This window comes from Callithrix jacchus, chromosome 13, assembly GCF_049354715.1.
Source record: "Callithrix jacchus isolate 240 chromosome 13, calJac240_pri, whole genome shotgun sequence".
Taxonomy (NCBI): Eukaryota; Metazoa; Chordata; class Mammalia; order Primates; family Cebidae; genus Callithrix; species Callithrix jacchus.
This window is the reverse complement of record NC_133514.1, coordinates 19,185,544-19,204,476: the sequence shown is the minus strand read 5'-3', so window position 1 is coordinate 19,204,476 and position 18,933 is coordinate 19,185,544. Positions and strand designations below refer to the sequence as shown.

The 18,933-nt window shown below is 41.9% G+C and overlaps 1 protein-coding gene across 7 annotated transcripts in view; it reads left to right on the top strand.

Moving 5' to 3' along the window:
• Positions 1-18,933, top strand: part of PIWIL2 (piwi like RNA-mediated gene silencing 2) — a 79,388-nt gene that overhangs the window by 13,212 nt on the left and 47,243 nt on the right. For 5 of the 7 annotated variants that reach the window (XM_035270043.3, XM_078347292.1, XM_054243757.2 and 2 more), the window contains 6 exons: positions 34-114; positions 416-529; positions 13,156-13,344; positions 14,180-14,264; positions 15,012-15,101; positions 16,998-17,138. In XM_035270043.3, the coding sequence (XP_035125934.2) occupies positions 34-114; positions 416-529; positions 13,156-13,344; positions 14,180-14,264; positions 15,012-15,101; positions 16,998-17,138 (700 nt within the window). The remainder of the gene's footprint in view (positions 1-33; positions 115-415; positions 530-13,155; positions 13,345-14,179; positions 14,265-15,011; positions 15,102-16,997; positions 17,139-18,933) is intronic. The other 2 variants (XM_078347293.1, XM_035270048.3) reach the window with 1 other exon arrangement.

Sequence of the window (18,933 nt, the reverse complement as noted above, 5' to 3'; positions counted from 1 at the left end):
TATTAGAAAACTCATACTTGCTTTTTATTTCAGGGCAATGAAACTTTTAGATATGAAGCTTGTGGGGAGAAACTTTTATGACCCTACAAGTGCTGTGGTACTACAGCAACACAGGTTGGTAGTTTTTTCCTCTTCCTCACTTTTGAATGTTCTGGAAAGAAATTTTTCATTACAACCCTTGTATTTAGTACCGTAATCTCAGAGGCAGTTTATGGTAGTGAATATAATTTATCAGTTAAATCTCTTCCTTTGTTTGTTTGGTAAGTTTGCAATGATGTGGATTAACTTAGTTTCCTGAGGCTTTCTCATTACTCTTAGGGAAGGGCAGTATCACCTCAAAGTATTATTCACATGGTGGCATGGAAGTATCTGTGTTCTTTGAAAATCCTACAGTTAAGACCACCTCTCTTTCCAGATTGCAGATCTGGCCAGGCTATGCAGCTAGCATCCGAAGGACAGATGGAGGGCTCTTCCTGCTAGCTGATGTCTCTCATAAGGTCATTCGGAATGACTCTGTGCTGGATGTCATGTGAGTGAATGGTGGGACCTGTCTTTAACATGCTGATGATTTTCTGAAATGTTCAGTAACAGCTGGTAATAATACAGATTAGACATTGTTCTGTTTGTTTGTTTTTTCCCTCAGAGACAGGGTCTTGTCCTGTCACCCTGGCAGGAGTACAGTGGTTTGATCATAGCTCACTGTAACCCTGAACTCCTGGGTTCAAGTGATCTGCCACCTCAGCCTTCTGAGTAGCCAGGACTACAGGCATGCTACCATGCCCAGCTAATTTTTCAATTTAGTTTTATTTTTTGTAGAGACAGGGTCTTGCTATATTTCCCAGGCTAGTCTTGAACTCCTGTCTTCAAGGGATCCTTCTGTCTCAGGCTCTCAAAGTGTTCAGATGATAGGCATGAACCATAGCACCTGACCCTATTTGGATTTTTAGTTGTAGAATAACTGAACTGAATATATGTGCGCTTGTCCCTAAGTCCTACTGAGATAAGCATCTAAATAGACATCTGCTGTGCTTTGAGAAGGAATTTTATATAAATTTGTGGTTAGGAGAACTTGGTTTGATTATATGCACGTCCTGAGTTTGCATATAATTATATACAATGTATATGTTACTGAAGTAAATACAGATGTGTATAGTATTGTTTTTTTTTTTTTTTTTTTGAGACAGAGTTTCGCTCTTGTTATCCAGGCTGGAGTGCAATGGCACGATCTCGGCTCACTGCAACCTCTGCCTCCTGGGATCAGGCAACTCTCCTGCCTCAGTGTCCCAAGTAGCTGGGATTACAGGCACGCACCACCATGCCCAGCTGATTTTTTGTATTTTTAGTAGAGATGGGGTTTCACCATGTTGACCAGGATGCTCTCGATCTCTTGACCTTGTGTTCCACCCGCCTTGGCCTCCCAAAGTGCTGGGATTACAGGCGTGAGCCACCATGCCCAGCCTAATTTTTTTTAATTGAGACAAAGTCTCACTCTGTCACCCAGGCTGGACTGCAGTGGCAGGATCTCGGCTCACTGCAACCTCCACCTCCCAGGTTCAATTTATTGTCCTACCTCAGCCTCCCAAGTAGCTGGGTTTACAGGCACCCGCCACCATGCCTGGCTAATTTCTTTTTCTTTTTTTTTGAGACACAGTCTGTCATCCAGGCTGGAGTGCAGTGGTGTGATCTCGGCTCACTGCAACCTCTGCCTCCTGGGTTCAAACTATTCTCCTCCCTCAACCTGGTACTACAGGTGCACTCCGCCACATCCGGCTAATTTTTTGTATTTTAGTAGAGATGGGATTTCACCATGTTGCCCAGCTGGTCTCAATCTCCTGAGCTCAGGCAATTCGCCTACATTAGCCTCCCAAAGTGCTAGGATTACAGGCGTGAGCCACTGTGCCCGGCCAGATGTGTGCAATTTTTAATGGTTGCGTGTCCCATCTTACACATAAGTCCCTGTACATCTGATGTTTTTAGGCCATGTACTCAGAAGTAGAATTACTTAATGGAAGGGCTGAACATTCTAAAGCCTTTTAATATATATTTAATATAATAAGATAGTTAAATATATCTTGACAAATTACCCTGTAGAAGATTTATTCAGTTTCTTTTCCCATCAGCTATGTACAACCACTGGATGTTATCAGGCTTGTAAATCTTTGCTTCTCTGATCGTTTCATTCATTGCTTCAGAGTATAGTTTCCAAGCTCCAGTTATGAACCAGAGTCTTAGGACCTATCAGATAGCAAAACAAAGATCCCTCCCCTCACAGAGCTTATGTTGTCACCAGGGGAGATGAACAGTAAATAATAAATATAATAAATTGTATAGTTGTATTAAAAGCAATAAAAGCCATGGAAAAAAGAAAAAGCAGAGCACAGGGTGAGGGCAATCAGGAGTAGTGGGGCAAGGGGGTGGAGAATAGCAGTTTCAAGTAGAGTAGACAAGCTCATTTGAGCAAATACCTGAATGAGGTAAGGGGTTAGCCAGGCGAATATATGGGAGAAGAAGCTTTTGGCAGGTAGACAGCTAGGGCACAGACCTTAAGACAGCAAGAGGTCTGGTGCAGGTGCACCCAGGGTAGCTAGAGCTGAGTGAGCAAGCAGGGTGGTGGAGGGGCAGAGAAAATGGAGGAGCTGATTATGTATGGCTTGGTAGGGCTTTTGTGGGGGGTTTTAACTTTCACTCTGAGTGAAATGCAGGACTTTGAGCGGAGCAGTGGCAAGACCCAACTTGAGCTGTAAAAGGATCCCTGTTGCTGCTATGTGGAGAATAGACTTGGCAGAGTGAGGATGGAAGTGGGAACACCAGTCAGGAGGCTGTTGTAATCGGTGGAGCTGGGAGGATGGTAGCAGGGGAGGTGGTACGGAGTCAGAGTCTGGACATCTGTATTTTGAAAGTAGCGCTTAAGTCGATTTCCTCACTGCTTGTGGAGTAAGAGAAGTTGAAGATGTCTTGAACTCTTCTGTAATTATTTATTCTGTCTCTCCTAGATTGTCAGCTCCTCTGGCAGAGGCTGTTGTCTTTTTTGCTCACACTGTACACTTAGACCTAATATAGGGCTTACCACTGTCAGAAGACACAATTATTGGCTTTTATTTACAGTTCATGAATTGGGTAACACCTTGAGAGTTCTATGAGCTGAGCAGTGGAGTTTGGCCTTATGGACAGAAAAGGACCAAGGAAGTAGAAACAGAAAAAAGCAGATTGGTCATTTGTTACTTTCCTTGTAAAGGTTAAAGCAGAGGGAACATCTTTATCATGCTAAAACTGGCCTGTTTGGGGATTTGGCTGTTATCTCTCTCTCCTGATTTCTCAGAAAGTCAGATAAAGATCTTAGTTTCTACTTGGTGGCATGAAACTTCAGCATGAGTAACTCCATTTTGGTTTGTTCTGTTGGGCCTAGTGCAGGAGCCCAGTGCAAGCCAATTGCCTTCTGTAAGTTTTATTTAATTGCACGTAGTAAATGTTCAAGAATGGTAAATAAAAGATGTGTCTTCAGATTTACAGTTTTTTTAATGGTTTCTGCCTTTGATTTTACATATTTAGTTTTCTTGCATGTACATTCAGTAAATGCCTTTTCTTTTCTGCCTAGAGAGGTCTGTTTGGCCAGGGATGGTCTGGTTCATGCTTGTAATCCCAGCACTTTGGGAGGCCAAGATGGGAGAATTACTTGAGGCCAGGGGTTCCAGGCTGCAATGTGCTATGATAGCGATACTGTACCCCAGCCTGGGCAAGTGAGACCCTGTCTTCAAAAAAAAAAAAAAAGAACTACTTACCTTTATTTTCGATTTTTTGTTTGTTTGTTTTTTCATGAGATTGAGTTTCACTCTTGTTGCTCAGGCTTGAGTGCAATGGTGTGATCTCGGCTCAGTGCAACCTCCACCTCAGGTTCAAGTGATTCTCCTGTCTCAGCCTCCTCAATAGCTGGGATTATAGGCACGGGCCACCACTCACTGCTAATTTTTGTATTTTTAGTAGAGATGGTGTTTTGCCATATTGGCCAGGCTGGTCTTAAACTCCAGACCTCAGCTGATCACCCGTCTCAGCTTCCCAAAGGGTCGGGATTATAGGCATGAGCCACCGCGCACTGCCTGTCTTCAGTGTTTAAACCCTATGGATTTATCTTGATACGAAGTTGGGATTATCATGGTTGTCTCTGTATTATTATATAATTTATTGAAAAACATCCTCTTTTCCACAGATTTAGATCACTACCTTATATGCTAAAATATCTGGATTTCTTTCTGAACATTTCAGTTTAATCCATTGGTCCAAACCAATGTGATTCTGTCTAAAATACTGTACTTTTTTTGGTTTTTGATATTTGTCAGAATTTTATTTTCAGAATTTTCATGGTAATTGTCACCCACATATTCTTTCATTTGATCTTTTGAATAATTTAGTGAAAATGAGAAAAAAGGCAGTCAGCATTTTGATGAGCATTGGGTGGGGAGAATGTTCACGGAGTCTTCCTATTGAAAAATATGGAATGTCTTAGCCGAGCGCGGTGGCTCACGCCTGTAATCCCAGCTCTTTGGGAGGCTGAGGCGGGCAGATCACCTGAGGTCAGGAGTTCAAGACCAGCCTGACCAATATGGTGAAACCCCATCTTTAAAAAAAATAATAAATAAATAAAAAGATGGAATGTCTTTCCATTTATTGAAATTTATTTTGTTTTGGCCAGACAGGGTGGCTCACCTCTGTAATCCTGACACTTTGGGAGGCCAAGGCGTGCAGATCACTTGAGGTCAGCAGTTCCAGACCAGCCTGGCCAACATGGTGAAACCCCGTATCTACTAACAATACAAAAATTAGCCGCGCATGGAGGCACACACCTGAAATTCCAGCTACTTGGGAGGCGAAGGCACGAGAATTGCCTGAACCCAGGAATCAGAGGTTACAGTGGGCCAAGATCGTGCTTCTGTACTCCAACCTGGGTGACGGAGTGAGACTCTGTCTACAAAAAAAAAGTCAGTTGGCATTTTGTTGGTCATTAACTAGGGATAATGTTCCCTGAGTCTTCCCTATTGAAAAATATGGCATGTCTTTCCATATTTATTGAAATTTATTTTGTTTTGGCCAGGCACAGTGGCTCACACCTATAATCCCAGGACTTTGGGAGGCCTAGGTGGGTGGATGACTTGAGGTCAGGAGCTTGAGGCCAGCCTGGCCAACATGGTGAAATCCTATCTCTACTTAAAAAAAAAAAAAAAAAAAAAAAGCTGGCCTGTAGTCCCAGCTACTCCAGAGGCTGAGGCAGGAGAATCGCTTGAACCTGGGAAGCAGAGGTTGCAGTGAGCTGAGATTGTGCCAGTTCACTCCAGCCTGGACAACAAAGCAAGACTTTGTCTGGGAGGAAAAAAGAAATGTATTTTGTTTTTATTTTCTACACAGTTATTTATCTTGGATTTTTAAAAAAAATTGCTTCCTTCCTTCCTTCCTTCCCTTCCTTTCCTTCTTCTTTCTTTGAGACATGGTCTCATTTCATGGCCCAGACTGAAGTTCAGTGGCTATTCACAGGCATGATCATAGCTCACTGCAGCCTTGAATTCTTGGCCTCAAGTGATATTTCTGCCTCAGCTTCCCAAGTACTTGGTACTACAAGCTTGTGCCACTATGCCCAGCTTTTTTTTCCTAAGTATATACTTTTATATGTACTTACCACTAATTTAAGCTCAGATTCACACCTAGTTGTGTAATCCCCTCACTATACATTGAAACACTAGATATGTTGTCAGTTTCGTTCCCCTTCCCCCCAAATATTATATTTTTGGGGTGGTCTAGATCACTTTAGATCTAGCTTTGAGAACCTTTTCTCCAAGATAATAAGAAGTCCTGTGTCAGGCATTACCCTGTTGCCCAAGGGCTTAGCCCCGAGAGCATGTCCATGGCTGTCAGGGAGCTCTGCAGGCTCAGTCCCTCCTTGTCCTCTGTAGCTGTTACTGGCTTGGTGTTCTACTACCTTCATTCCCTGTTCTCATGTATCACTGGAAACCACAGAAGAGCAGTTATTTTCTTGGAGGTGAGAAGAGCTCAGTGTTTAAAAATGTAGCAGCTTTTCTTTTCATCAGCCGGGAATGGTTTGCATACTTCTGAAAGGTAGTGAGTCACCTAAGGTTTACTCAGTAAGGTTACTTTCTTATGTCACTGTTAAGTTCTCAATTCATTTAATGACCCATTCCTACTGAATTCAATACCCTCTTAGAAATGTCTGTTAGAACCTGATGGGCTTCAGTTTGACTGGTTGCTCCCGAGGCTAGCTGGACCATCACTGTCTTGGGGTTCTGCTTCCCTCCTTACAAGGAATCTCCTTTATATCAGATCTCACAACTGCTACTTTCTTGATTTATTCCCTTGTTTTGGTGTGGCATATATACTCCAGTATTTTTCAGAAAAAAAGGTGCATTGGAGGAAATGATTTTGAGACCATACATGTTTGAAAATTGTCTTTAGTTTACAAAGTCGTTGTTTGGTTGAGTGTATGACTCCAGGTTATAACTCTAGGTTGGAGATACTTTTCCAGGAGAATTTCGAAGGCACTACTCCATTGTCCTTGCTTTTAGATTTACTGTTGAGAGATCTGAAGCTGTTTTAATTTCTGATTCCAGAATCTTTGTCTATCTCTCCTCACCCCATCTTGGCCTTTTGGGAGCTTCGGAAGTTTTTCTTTAATATTGTCTTCTGAAATTTTATTTGTTCTTTATTCCTTCCTGCATCTCTTAGGATTCTATATGGGATTACTTTCCCTTTGCCTGAAAAACTGCTTGTAATATGTCCTTTAATGTGGACTCTGCTGATGACAAATTCTTTTAATTTTTATCTAAAAATGTTTTCCAGCTTGTCTTTAACTTAGAATTCTGGGTGTAGCAGTCGTTTTCTTTTCACGGTTTGAAAATATTATCTGGCTTACATTCTTTCCTTTTTTTTTTTTGAGACAGAGTCTCACTTGATCACCCAGGTTAGAGTGCAGTGGCAGAATCACAACTCACTGCAGCCTCAAACTCCTGGACTCAAGCAATCCCCCCACCTAGTCTCCCAAGTAGCTGGGACTACAGACATGCACCACCTGCATCTGGCTAATGCTTTAATTTTTCGTGGAGACAGCATCTCACTATGTTGCCAAGGCTGGTCTTGAACTCCTGGGCTCATTCTCCTACCTCAGCCTTCCAAAGTGCTGGCGTGAGGCACTGTTCCCAGCCTATTTTACTTTTATTTTTGTTGAGATGTGGTTTTACTGTGTTGCCAAGGCTGAACTCAGAATCCTGGCCTCAAGTTATCCTCCTACCTTGACCCCTAAAGTGCTGGGATTATGGGTGTGAGGTATTGCACCTGGCCCTTGGTTTATGTTGTTTGTGTTGACAAATCAACCACCAGTGATACTGCTATATTTTTACTTTTTTTTTTTTTCATCTTTGGCTTTCAGAGTTTTACTGTAATGCATCTAGTTGTGATTTCTGTTAAAAAGAAAAAATTTTCATGGCACTTATTAAAGAGTGATAAGGCAGACTTTATTCAGAACCAGTGCAGTGGGCACAAGGACCCCTGCAATGGAGATTTGCAGTATGGGAGAAAGATTGGGCTCAACTCTGAATACAACAAGGAAAAATGGGAATTTATAGTTTAGGAGAAGGATCAGGGTCAGTGGATGAAAAATTACTGATAGGAACAATTTGGAGTTAGGGAATTTGACTTAATTTTTACAATTGGCTTGTTGGTCTAATGGGTTCCATCCATAAGCTCTCAGGAATGGCCTGAATTGGTTTGAAGCCTTATCTGGCTTCTCCTAAAGAGTACTCCTCTTTATATTGAGCAGAAAAGACAGTCCAGAACAAACAAAAATGCATTATAAGTATAAACAGCAGCAAAAGCAAAGCAAGCAAATAAAAAATATAATTGACTGGGCATGGTGGCTCATGCTGGTAATCCCAGCACTTTGGGAGGCTGAGGTGGGAGAATCACCTGAGCTGGTAAGTCAAGGCTGCGGTGAGCGATCACACCACTGCACCCCAGCCTGGGCAATGGAGTGAGACCCTATTTGAAGAAAAAAAAGTAAATGGCAAAAATATCTTCAAATGATACACTTTCAAAACAAAAAGGCTAGTGACCTCATACAAAGATCTAGATCTAATTATATACCAGAGACTGTACTTCTAAACCAAAAGGTTTGTTTTATGTAAGCAGGCAAGGCTAATTGCCTTATATGAAGACCTAAGGCTAATGACAGAGGCCTGTTTGATTATAAATATTGGGATAACAAAATAAATTCAGCAACTAGAGCTTAATAAAAACTAGTCACACCTCAGATGGTTGTTGGGATTGACTCACTTGACAGCAGATCCGAAGAAGAAAGTTAAACACAAGGATCCAGTGAGTGCATTGTTGGTCTGAGAATCCCTGGAATGTTGCCTGGGAAGAGTTTTCAAAATAATCTTGGTTGGATCTCCAGAATTGCCAGAGGATGGTGAGACCTCTGTTCTATCTGAAATAAAGAGAAAGCTGAATTTCTTGCTTACTGCAGTTGGAGACTATTGGTTTTATATAAAATATTTGAGAAGAGTACAGTTCAGTGATTGCAGGCTTTCAGATAGACAAGTAGGTCAGCATTTTCTGAAGAAGGGTAGTTACGCAGTCGAGATTCTTGTGGATTGATTTGCCCATAGCAGTATGCATATTGGATTCAGTCATCCCTGATTGGCTGGTTTACAGAAACAAGGGGATGACATTGATTAGTTGGCTTGCAAAGTGTGTTTGCTGAAGTAAATTGATGTAGGCTTAAAACTCATGGCTACTTGTTACTATGGCGACACAGTAATCCATCTTTTCCAGTTTGTAGGAATTTTATTTTATTTTCAGGAATATATGAAAATTTGTTTTCATCTAGTTTTATTGTTTAGCTTCTTAGATATTAATCTTAAATTCATAAGGAATTTTCTAAAATTGGCTAGCAAGCTAACCTGTTTTCTTATGATCTTTTTTCTTACAAATTTGAAATGCCACCTTATTCTACACTCAGTATTAATCTGTTTGCTTGTTTCCAGATCTTTTATTTTGTTCCATTAATTTCTTTTTTCAGATGTATAAAGGTACAATTGACATCCACAAAAAATCCACACATATTGAAAGTGTGCAGTTGAATCAGTTTTGATATATTTATGTATATTTTATATATTTCACCTATGAAACATTACAGTGAAGAAAATGGTCATGGCCATTCCCCCAAAATGTACTCAGGTCTCTCCGAATTCTCTTCCCACTCTGTTCCTCCTCTGCACCCCATGGGCAGAAAATGCTGGTCATTCTTCTGTCACTAGAGATTAATCTGCATTTTCTAGAATTTTAAATAAATTGAATCATCGTGTTCTTGTTCTTTTTTACTGTTTTTCTTTTATAAATTTTTTGTCTGAGTCAGAGTCTCTCTCTGCTGCCCAGGCTGGAGTGCAATGGTGCAATCTTGGCTTACTGCAACCTCTGCCTTCCAGGTTCAAGCAATTCTTCTGCCTCAGCCTCCTGAGTAGCTGAGATTACAGGTGCCCACCACCATGCCCAACTACATAAATTTCTTTTTTAAAAAATAGAGATGGGGCCTCACTGTGTTGCTCAGGCTGGTCTCAAACTTCTGCGCCCAAGCAGTTCTCTCACCCAGCCTCAGCTTCCCAAAGTGCTGGGATTATAGGCCTAAGGGGGCAAGGAAGAAGACCCACCCGACAGCCCACCCACCCATCTGCCTGCCTGTTACTGTTTTTTGATCAGCTTCTTCAATTCAGCATTATTTTGAAATAATTCCCCTTGTTGAATGTTGCAAATGTTCATTCCTTTTAATTGCTGGATAGTGTTCCATTTTGTGGATTACCACAGTTCATTCACCCATTGTTTACAGGTTCTTTCCAGCTGTTGGCTGTTACAGATAAAGCTGTTATAAATATTAGTGTACGAGTCTTGGTGTGGACATATTCTTTGATTTCTCTTGGTTAGTAGATACCTTCATGTGGTAGGTGTGTGTTTAGTTTTATAAGAAACTCTTTCCCAAAGTGTCTGTACCATTTTACATTCCTACTAGCAGTGCCTGAGAATTCAGGTTGTTCCACATTCTCACCAATATTTGATATAGTCAGTTTTCATTTTAGAAATTTTAACAGGTGTGCAGTGGTATCCAGTTATGGTTTGGATTTAATTTTCCGAGTGAAGAATGATGTAGAGCATCTTTTCCTGTGTGTACTTGGCATTCATTTGTCTGCTTTGGTGAAATATCCATTCATATCTTTTGCCTATTTTTAAATATTTGGGTTGTTTTTACTGAGTTATGCAGTAATTCATTATATATAAGAGGTATGAATCCATTATCAGGTGAATGATATGCAAGTATCACATGATTTGCACATATTTTCTTCCAGTTTGTAGCTTGTCTCTGCATTTTTCTTAATGGTAATTTTTTTTTTTGAGATAGAGTCTTGCTCTGTTGGCTGGAGTGCAGTGGTGCAATCACAGCTCACAGCAGCGTTGGCCTCCAGAGCTAAGTAGTCCTCCCATGTCACCCTCTTAAGTAGCTGCAACTACAGGCATGCACCACCACACTCAGCTAATTAAAAAATTTTTTTTTTTAGAAATGGAGTTTCACCACATTGCCCAGGCTGTTCTTGAACTCCTGGGCTCAAGTAATCCTCCCAAAGTGCTGGGATTACGGTGTGAGCCATTACACCCGGCCAGCGGTTCCTTAATCTTTTATTCTTTTGCTATATTATGATGATGATGATGATGATGATTATTTTGAGACAGGGTCTTGCTCTGTCATCCAGGCTGGAGTGCAGTGGTGCAGTCCCAGCTCACTGCAGCCTCTGCCTCCCATGTTCAAGCGATTCTCATGCTTTGGCATCCCGAGTAGCTGGGACTGCAGGCATGTGCATGAGTCCACACCTTGCTAAGTTTTGTATTTTTAATAGAGATGAGGCTTTACCGTGTTACCCGGCCTTTTCTCAAACTCCTGAGCCCAAGTGATCCACCTGCCTCAGCCTCCCAAAGTGCTGGGATTACATGCGTAAGCCACCATGCCTGGCCCAGTGGTTCCTTTTAAGGAGTAAACATTTTTAATTCTGATGAAGTAAGTCTTAATTTATACTTTTTTTTCATAAGTTTTAGTTTTGGTGTCATGTTCAAGAAATCATTGCCTACCTCAAGGTCACAAAGATTTTCTGTTTTCTTTTAGAATAGTTTTGACTCATGTTTAGATCTGCGATCTATATTGAGTTAACTTTGACAGATGATGTCACGTAAAGGTCTGAGTTCCTTTTGTTACATGTTTGGTTATCACAGCATTATTTCTTTTCTTTCTTTCTTTTTATTTTTTTTGAGACAGAGTCTCACCCTAGTGTCAGGCTGGAGTGCAGGGGCACAATCTCGGTTCACTACAACCTCCGCCTGCCAGGTTCAAATGATTCTCCTGCCTCAGCCTGCTGAGTAGCTGGGACTACAGGCGTGTGCCACCACACCCAGCTAATCTTTGTATTTTTAGCAGAGACGGGGATTCACCGTGTTGGCCAGCATGGTCTCGATCTCTTGACCTCATGATCCACCTGCCTCGACCTCCCACAGAGCTGGGATTACAGGTGTGAGCCACTTCGCCTGGCCTGTTTTTCTGATTTTTTTTTTAACTAACCTATCCATATTTAGACTAAAGACTCCATTACCCCTGTGGCATGCAGCTGCTGATGTCTCTGCTCGGTGTTTCCTTTATCATCATATTTTAACCTGGCTTCCTAGTGATCACCCCCTTGTCTGTACAGCTCAGTCATTCAGGTAATGATTTGGAGAGCAGTTGTACTCAAACCCCTTGAGCCCATAAGGCTTCCATCTCTGCTAATGGATCTGTGTGTTGATTGAAGAATGCATTAAAAATTACAGGTAGTTTTCCCATCTTTCTTGGCTTTTACTCTCAGCTGAGATTTCGTGGCTCTCTTCTAAGCATAGATGGTTTCCCAGTCAGCCAAGGATGTGTGACCTTCTATGGCTTTCTGGTTGCCAGGATTTAGCCCTTAAATTTCTGGTCGATCCACTGCTCACCCCAACTTAGACTACAAATCTAGGATAACAGAACTTTGCTTTTCTCCGTTGCCACTTGTAGTTGGCTTGCCATGGGTTCCCATTCCCACCCCCAAGTTTTCTTAATCTCAAAAGGTTGCACACTTTTTAATTATATTTATATAGCAGTCTCAAAATGACAAAGTTAGAGAATAGACTGGTAGTTTTCAAATCTAGGGAAGGAGGGGGAGTATGACTATAAAAGGCAGCAGGAAATAGTCCCTTGGTGACATGCAACAGTTTGGTATCTGATTGTGGTAACCTATAAACAAGAGATAACTGTATATACAAACATACCAGTGTATGTAAATAACAATGAAAATGGAGTAAGATCTGTAGTCTAGTTAATGGTATTATAGCTATGGCAGTTCTGTGCATGAGACTCTACATCCAGATTTTGCAACTTTCTATGATTTCTTGAGTATTTCACAGTACGAAATTTAAAAAACTTAATTTTAATTAATTTAGGGACATGGGCTTGCTTTGTCACCCAGGATGGAGTACAGTGACACTGTAAGCTCACTGTAGCCTCAAACTCCTGGGTTCAAGCTGTCTTCCCACCTCACTCAGTCTGTGGAGTAGCTAGGACTACAAGGTATGCCACCATGCCTGGCTAATTTTCTAATTTTTTTTTAGAGTTGGAGTCTCGGTATGTTGCCCAGACTGATCTCGATCTCCTGGGCTCAAGAGATCCTCCCACCTTAGCCTTTCAAATAGTTGGGACTACAGGTGTAAGTTGTCATGCCCAATAGGCCTATATTCTCTATTTCCTGCAATTCAGGCGCTCTTAAGCTTTTTCCCTTTTTTTTTTTTCTCAAGGAAATAGGGTCTCACTATGTTGCCCAGGCTGGTCTCCAACTTCTGGGTTCAAGCAGTCCTCCTGCCTCTGACTCCTAAAATGCTCGGATTACAAGTGTGAGCCACTGCATCTGGCCAAGACTCCCATCTTTTAAAAGACACAACTGGAACCTTCTGGTGCTATATAGCTGTGATTAGATTCCTCAATTACTTGATCCCCCATCCCTTTCATACTTTTCTGGATATACATTGTGATCCAAAATCTTTTGTCTCTTTCCAAAGGCATGCCTTTTATCAGCAGAATAAAGAACACTTCCAGGATGAGTGTACTAAGCTTCTGGTTGGCAATATTATCATCACCCGATATAACAATCGTACCTATCGTATTGATGATGTGGATTGGAATAAGACTCCAAAGGATAGCTTCACGATGTCTGATGGGAAGGAGATCACATTCTTGGAATACTACAGGTAGCAAGAAGAGACTGGGTTTGGGCCTCAGGGTGGGGATTGGATGTAGTCCACATTTTCCTGCAGGATATTTAGTTCTGCAATAGCATACAACTCGTCCCTTAAAAAACAACTGAGTTGGTAATGTGTCTAAAATCAAATGAGCTTGTTTGTGGGACTTGACCTGAGTATGCTTTGAATTTTTTTTTTTTTTTGAGAATTTTTTTGAGACAGAGTCTTGCTCTGTCCCCCAGGCTGGAGTGCAGTGGCATGATCTTGGCCCACTGCAACTTCCATCCCAGGTTCAAGCAATTCTCCTGCCTCATCCTCCTGAGTAGCTGGGACTACAGTCATGTGCCACCAAACCCAGCTAATTTTTGTATTTTTAGTAGAGACAAGGTTTCAGCATCATGGCCAGGCTGGTTTCGAACTTCAGGTGATCCACCTGCCTCAATGTCCCAAAGTGCTGAGATTATAAGCCTGAACCACGGTGCCCGGCCTGAATTGTATCTCTTTTTCTGATTTTATTAGAAGTCTGGAGAGGTTAAATTCAAGTCATTAATCGTTTGACTGTCATTTCATCTTTCTGTTTCCTAAGCCCTTTATTTTAGCCTGATGAGCTTTTTAATACAGTCTTTTCTGAACTTTTAGCCTTATTTCTCATATATGTAATTGCAACATAATTAGAGCCTGCTTTTCCCAGTTACAAATACATTATGATCACTTTCCAGTGGGTCCTTGACAAGGGTATTATGCAAATTGTATACCTCATTCCTGGTTAAGAGACTCAGACGTTGTTGCTCTAAGAGTAGTGATGTCACTTTTGAAATTTTTTCCTGCCTGTACTCTCCTGTAGCAAAAACTATGGGATCACAGTTAAAGAAGAGGACCAGCCCCTGCTGATCCACAGGCCCAGTGAGAGACAGAATAACCATGGGATGGTGAGTAGGGGCTGTCAGGCTTACACTTCCACCTTAAGTTCTTCATCCTGCCAGTGGCTTTTAGCTTCCACGTGGCTCTTAGCTTCCACGTGGCTCTCTGGGAGCTGTGGAATAGTGATTGTAGTGTGGGCGGGGAACATTGTGCAATGGTTTGTCTGTCTTATCCAGCCAGAGGCACCCCTCACACTGGCAAGATTTGCTTTAGAAGTCCCCATGAGGTGCAGCTAAATATCCACATAAGCTATTAGGTTAAAGGGATAAGGAGAATTTCCTGTGAAGGAAGATTAAAACTGTGAATCCATTAGGAAAGGCATAGACATTTATTTTAACAGGGCCAGAGGCTTGAGGAAAGTGCCTTGTCACCTGACTCCCCTGTCTTAAATGTGAAGACTGAAGATCAGTAGGATACAGTGAGACCGAGGCACGCTGCTTAACAATAGGAGGCATTGTCTTACCATTGTCTTGAGGCCAAGAGGGACAAATGTTTTTTCTAGTTTTCCCTCGCCTTTGAGTTTCAGTATTTTTCCTTTGACCTAATACAACAAGTTATATGTATAGTGAGATGGAGGGAGAAAGGATAAAATACTTCTAGCATTTCACTGCCCCCTCCTCCAGGATTTTACACTCCTTAATGTGCAGGGTATATCACTGCAGGACCAGCCCTGGGCCATGGCGTGTCCTTTATGGGTCAGGGGAACACAAGCCTCTTGTACTGCCTTATTTTCCCTCTTCATTCTTTCTTCAAAGCTGCTAAAAGGGGAAATCCTGCTGCTGCCCGAGCTTTCTTTTATGACCGGAATCCCAGAGAAGATGAAGAAGGACTTCAGAGCCATGAAGGTTGGAGTCCTGTGTTTTCAGCAGGAAAGGCCCACTTTGCGTGGCAGCCTTTTGGTTAGCAGTTTGAGTTAGAACCGAGCCAGATTCTGACTCTGATGTTGGCTTGCATTGTAACCTGGGCAAGTCCATCTTCCAGGCTCCAGTTTTCTCCTCTGTGAAACATGATCTCATGTCCCTTCCCACACACAATGTGAAAGAGCATATCAGAACTTCCTTTTGAAAGTCATTAGAACAGTAGAGGGACTGGATTATAAAATAAGAAGAAACAAACAACCCTGCCTTCATCCTCACCAGTCAGGTGGATGATTGTAAACTGGTCATATGATCATGAGTGAGGTTCTTTGAGAGCACTGCATTATTGTAATATTTCTAAAAGCCTTCAGTTTACTTGAAGGTGTGGAGAAGATAATGAGGCAGAAAGCCAACAAGTCAGGAGATGAGGATAGATGTTTATCTTGTGGGGCCCTGGGTGTCCTGGGGGTTTTGAGCTCAGCTCCTGTGGGCAGGGCTGAGTGGCAGAGGTGGGTACAGCAGCTGGTGCCTAGGCAGTGTGAGTCCAGACCCCGAGGGACGACCCACCACACTCTGTCTGTAACTCCTTGGGCTGTCCACACTTGAGCTCCTCTCTGCTGCCTCACTTTCTAGTCCTTACCTGTCTTAGACCCATATGCCACATACAGTTTTTAGTAACACCATAAAGAAAGAGGTTGAAGTGAAGCTCCAAAATCTTGTGAGAGATTACTTTCATGTCTGCCCTCCAATACTTCTACTTTCACCTACCGTGTCGGTCAGGCTTTTTTCTTAGAATTCCCAGTTTCCTGATGACTTTACGATCACAGAGCTACATCTGTATAGCCCTATCGACTTATTGACCCTAATGCCTACCTCACAGGGAATAACAGCTGTGCAACTCATCCATCTCAGAAAAATAAAGAACTCACTTTATTATCCACAATCTTCCTGCATACCTGTTAGATTTTACTCAACAATAAATATTTAGCAAGTACCTATTAATAAGTCAAGCACCATGACAAGTTCTGGGCAAAAAAGTGACTTACGGTAACATTAAGTGACTAGTATACTATGGCATATAGTGTTAGACTGAATATGGTTTTCCATTCTGTTATGTTCGGCTGGATGCCTAGAACATGGCATTTTTTTCCCCAAATTTTATTTCTTTTTCAATATTTTTTTCATTATACAGTCAGGGTCTTGCTGTGTTTCCCAGGCTGATCTCAAAGGATCTGCCCACCTTGGCCTCCCAAAGTGCTAGGCTTACAGAAGTGAGCCACTGTGCCCGGCTCCACATTTTAAATCAAGCCCCTTTGTTCCTGTTTCATGGGCTCCTTAGGAATTTTAAAGTCAAAACATGCTTTGAGAAAGAAATAAGATCCATACACCATAAAAGAGGAAGAGTCAGTGACATTTAAAATTCTTTTATTATTCAACTTTTTTTTTTTTTTTTAGAGATAGTATCTTGCTCTGTCACCCAGGCTAGAGTGCAGTAGCACAGTCATGGCCCATTGAAGCCTCAATCTCCTGGGCTCAAGTGATCTTCCTACCTCAGCCTCCTGAGTAGCTGGGAATATAGGCATGCACCACCATACGTGGCTAATTTTTAAAGTTTTTTATAGAGGCAGAGTCTCGCCATGTTGCCCAGGTTGGTCTCGAATGCCTGGCTCAAGCGATTCTCCCACCTCATCCTCCCAATCAGTTTTTAACCTTATATCACATTCACACTCCTAAGAGATAGATTTAATAAGTCCTTGCAGATATTTAAAAATTTCTACTGATTTCAGTGTGAAAGAGAAACATTTTAGACATATTGGGGTTTATTTAACTTCATATTGGAGAAGTTATCTTTTTATAAGTTATTTTCATTTTAATTCTATTTAGGATTTGACCCAGCAAATCAATCTGAGCCCCAAGCAACATCATAGTGCTTTGGAATGCTTACTACAGAGAATTGCAAAGAATGAAACAGCCAGCAATGAACTGATGCGTTGGGGGCTCCGTCTGCAAAATGATGTACATAAGGTAAACCAGAAAACATGATGGTATATGCACATGCACAGACACACGTGTGCAATGTTTATGTGACTTTCCTTTTGTTCTCAATATATTTTGAATGTTTGTCCATGTCGTTTAATACCTTTTTTTTTTTTTTGAGGCAGGGCCTTACTCTGTAGCCCAGGCTGGAGTGCAATGGCGCGATCTCAGCTCACTGAAACCTCTGCCTCCTGAATTCAAGTGATTCTCCCACCCCAGACTCCTGAGTGGCAGGGATCACAGGCACTTGCTTTCATGTCTGGCTGATGTTTGTATTTTTTTGGTAAAGTCGGGGTTTCACCATGTTGGCCAGGTTGGTCTCAAAGTCCTGACCTCAAGCGATCTGCCCACCAGGGCCTCACAAAGTGCTGAGATTACAGGTGTGACCACTGCACCTCACCATATTTTTCTCAGTATTTCTAATGGCTGCCTAATACTTTTTATTATGATTATTTATCCTTTTACATTTAAATTGAATTTACTGTTTTCTATTATAAATAATGATGCAGGCCGGTCATGGTGACTCACACCTGTAATCCCAGCACTTTGGGAAGCTGAGGTAGGTGGATCACCTGAGGTCAGAAGTTCAAGAACAGCCTGGCCAACATGGTGAAACCCCATCTCTACTAAAAATATAAAAATTAGCTGGATGTGGTGGCATATGCCTATAATCCCAGCTACTCGGGAGGCTGAGGTAGGAGAATTGCTTGAACCCGGGAGGTGGAGGTTGTGGTGAGCTGCAATAGGGCCACTGCACTCTAGACTGGGAGAAGGAGCAAGACTCCAGCTCAAAAAATAAAATTAATTAAAGAAAAATAATGATGCAATATACATCCTTGTAACTAAATCTTTGTATATGTTATTTATTTTTGAGATGGAGTCCAAGCGATTCTCCTGTCTCAGCCTCCCAATTACAGGTGCATACCACCATGCCCGGCTAATTTTTATATTTTTAGTAGAGATGGGTTTCACCATGTTGCCATGGCTGGTCTCAAACTCCTGACCTCAAGTGATCTGCCTGCCTTTCCTTTCCAAAGTGTTAGGATTATAGGCATGAGCCACCATGCCCAGACCTTGTTTACTAAGTCCAATTTATGAAAGTAAAATAATTTATGGACATTTATTTATGTATTTTGAGATGGCATTTTGCTCTTGTTGCTCAGGCTGGAGTGCAATGGTGAGATCTCAGCTTACTGCAACCTCCTCCTCCCTGGTTCAGGCAATTCTGCCTCAGCCTCCCAAGTAGCCTCAGCCTTCTGAGTAGCTGGGATTACAGGCATGCACCACCACGCCCAACTAATTTTGTATTTTTAGTAGAGACAAGGTTTCTCATGTTGGTCAGACTGGTCTCGAACTCCTGACCTAAGTAATCCACCTGACTCAGCCTCCCAAAGTGCTAGGATTACAAGTGTGAGCCACCACACCCAGCCAACATTTATGCTTTTGATACTTCTATTTTATTTATTTATTTTTTTTTGAGACAGTCTTGCTCTGACACCCAGGCTGGAGTACAATGGCATGATCTCAGCTCACTGCAACCTCCTCCTCTCAGTTTCAAGCAGTTCTGCCTCAGCCTCCCAAGTAGCTGGGATTACAGGCATGTGCCACCATACCCAGCTAATTTTTGTATTTTTAGTAGAAATGGGTTTTTACCATGTTGGCCAGGCTGGTCTCAAACTCCTGACCTCAGGTGATCCACCTGCCTCAGCTTCCCAAAGTGCTGGGATTACAGGTGTGAGCCACCAAGCCCGGCCATACTTATGTTTTATGTTGTCAGTTGTCT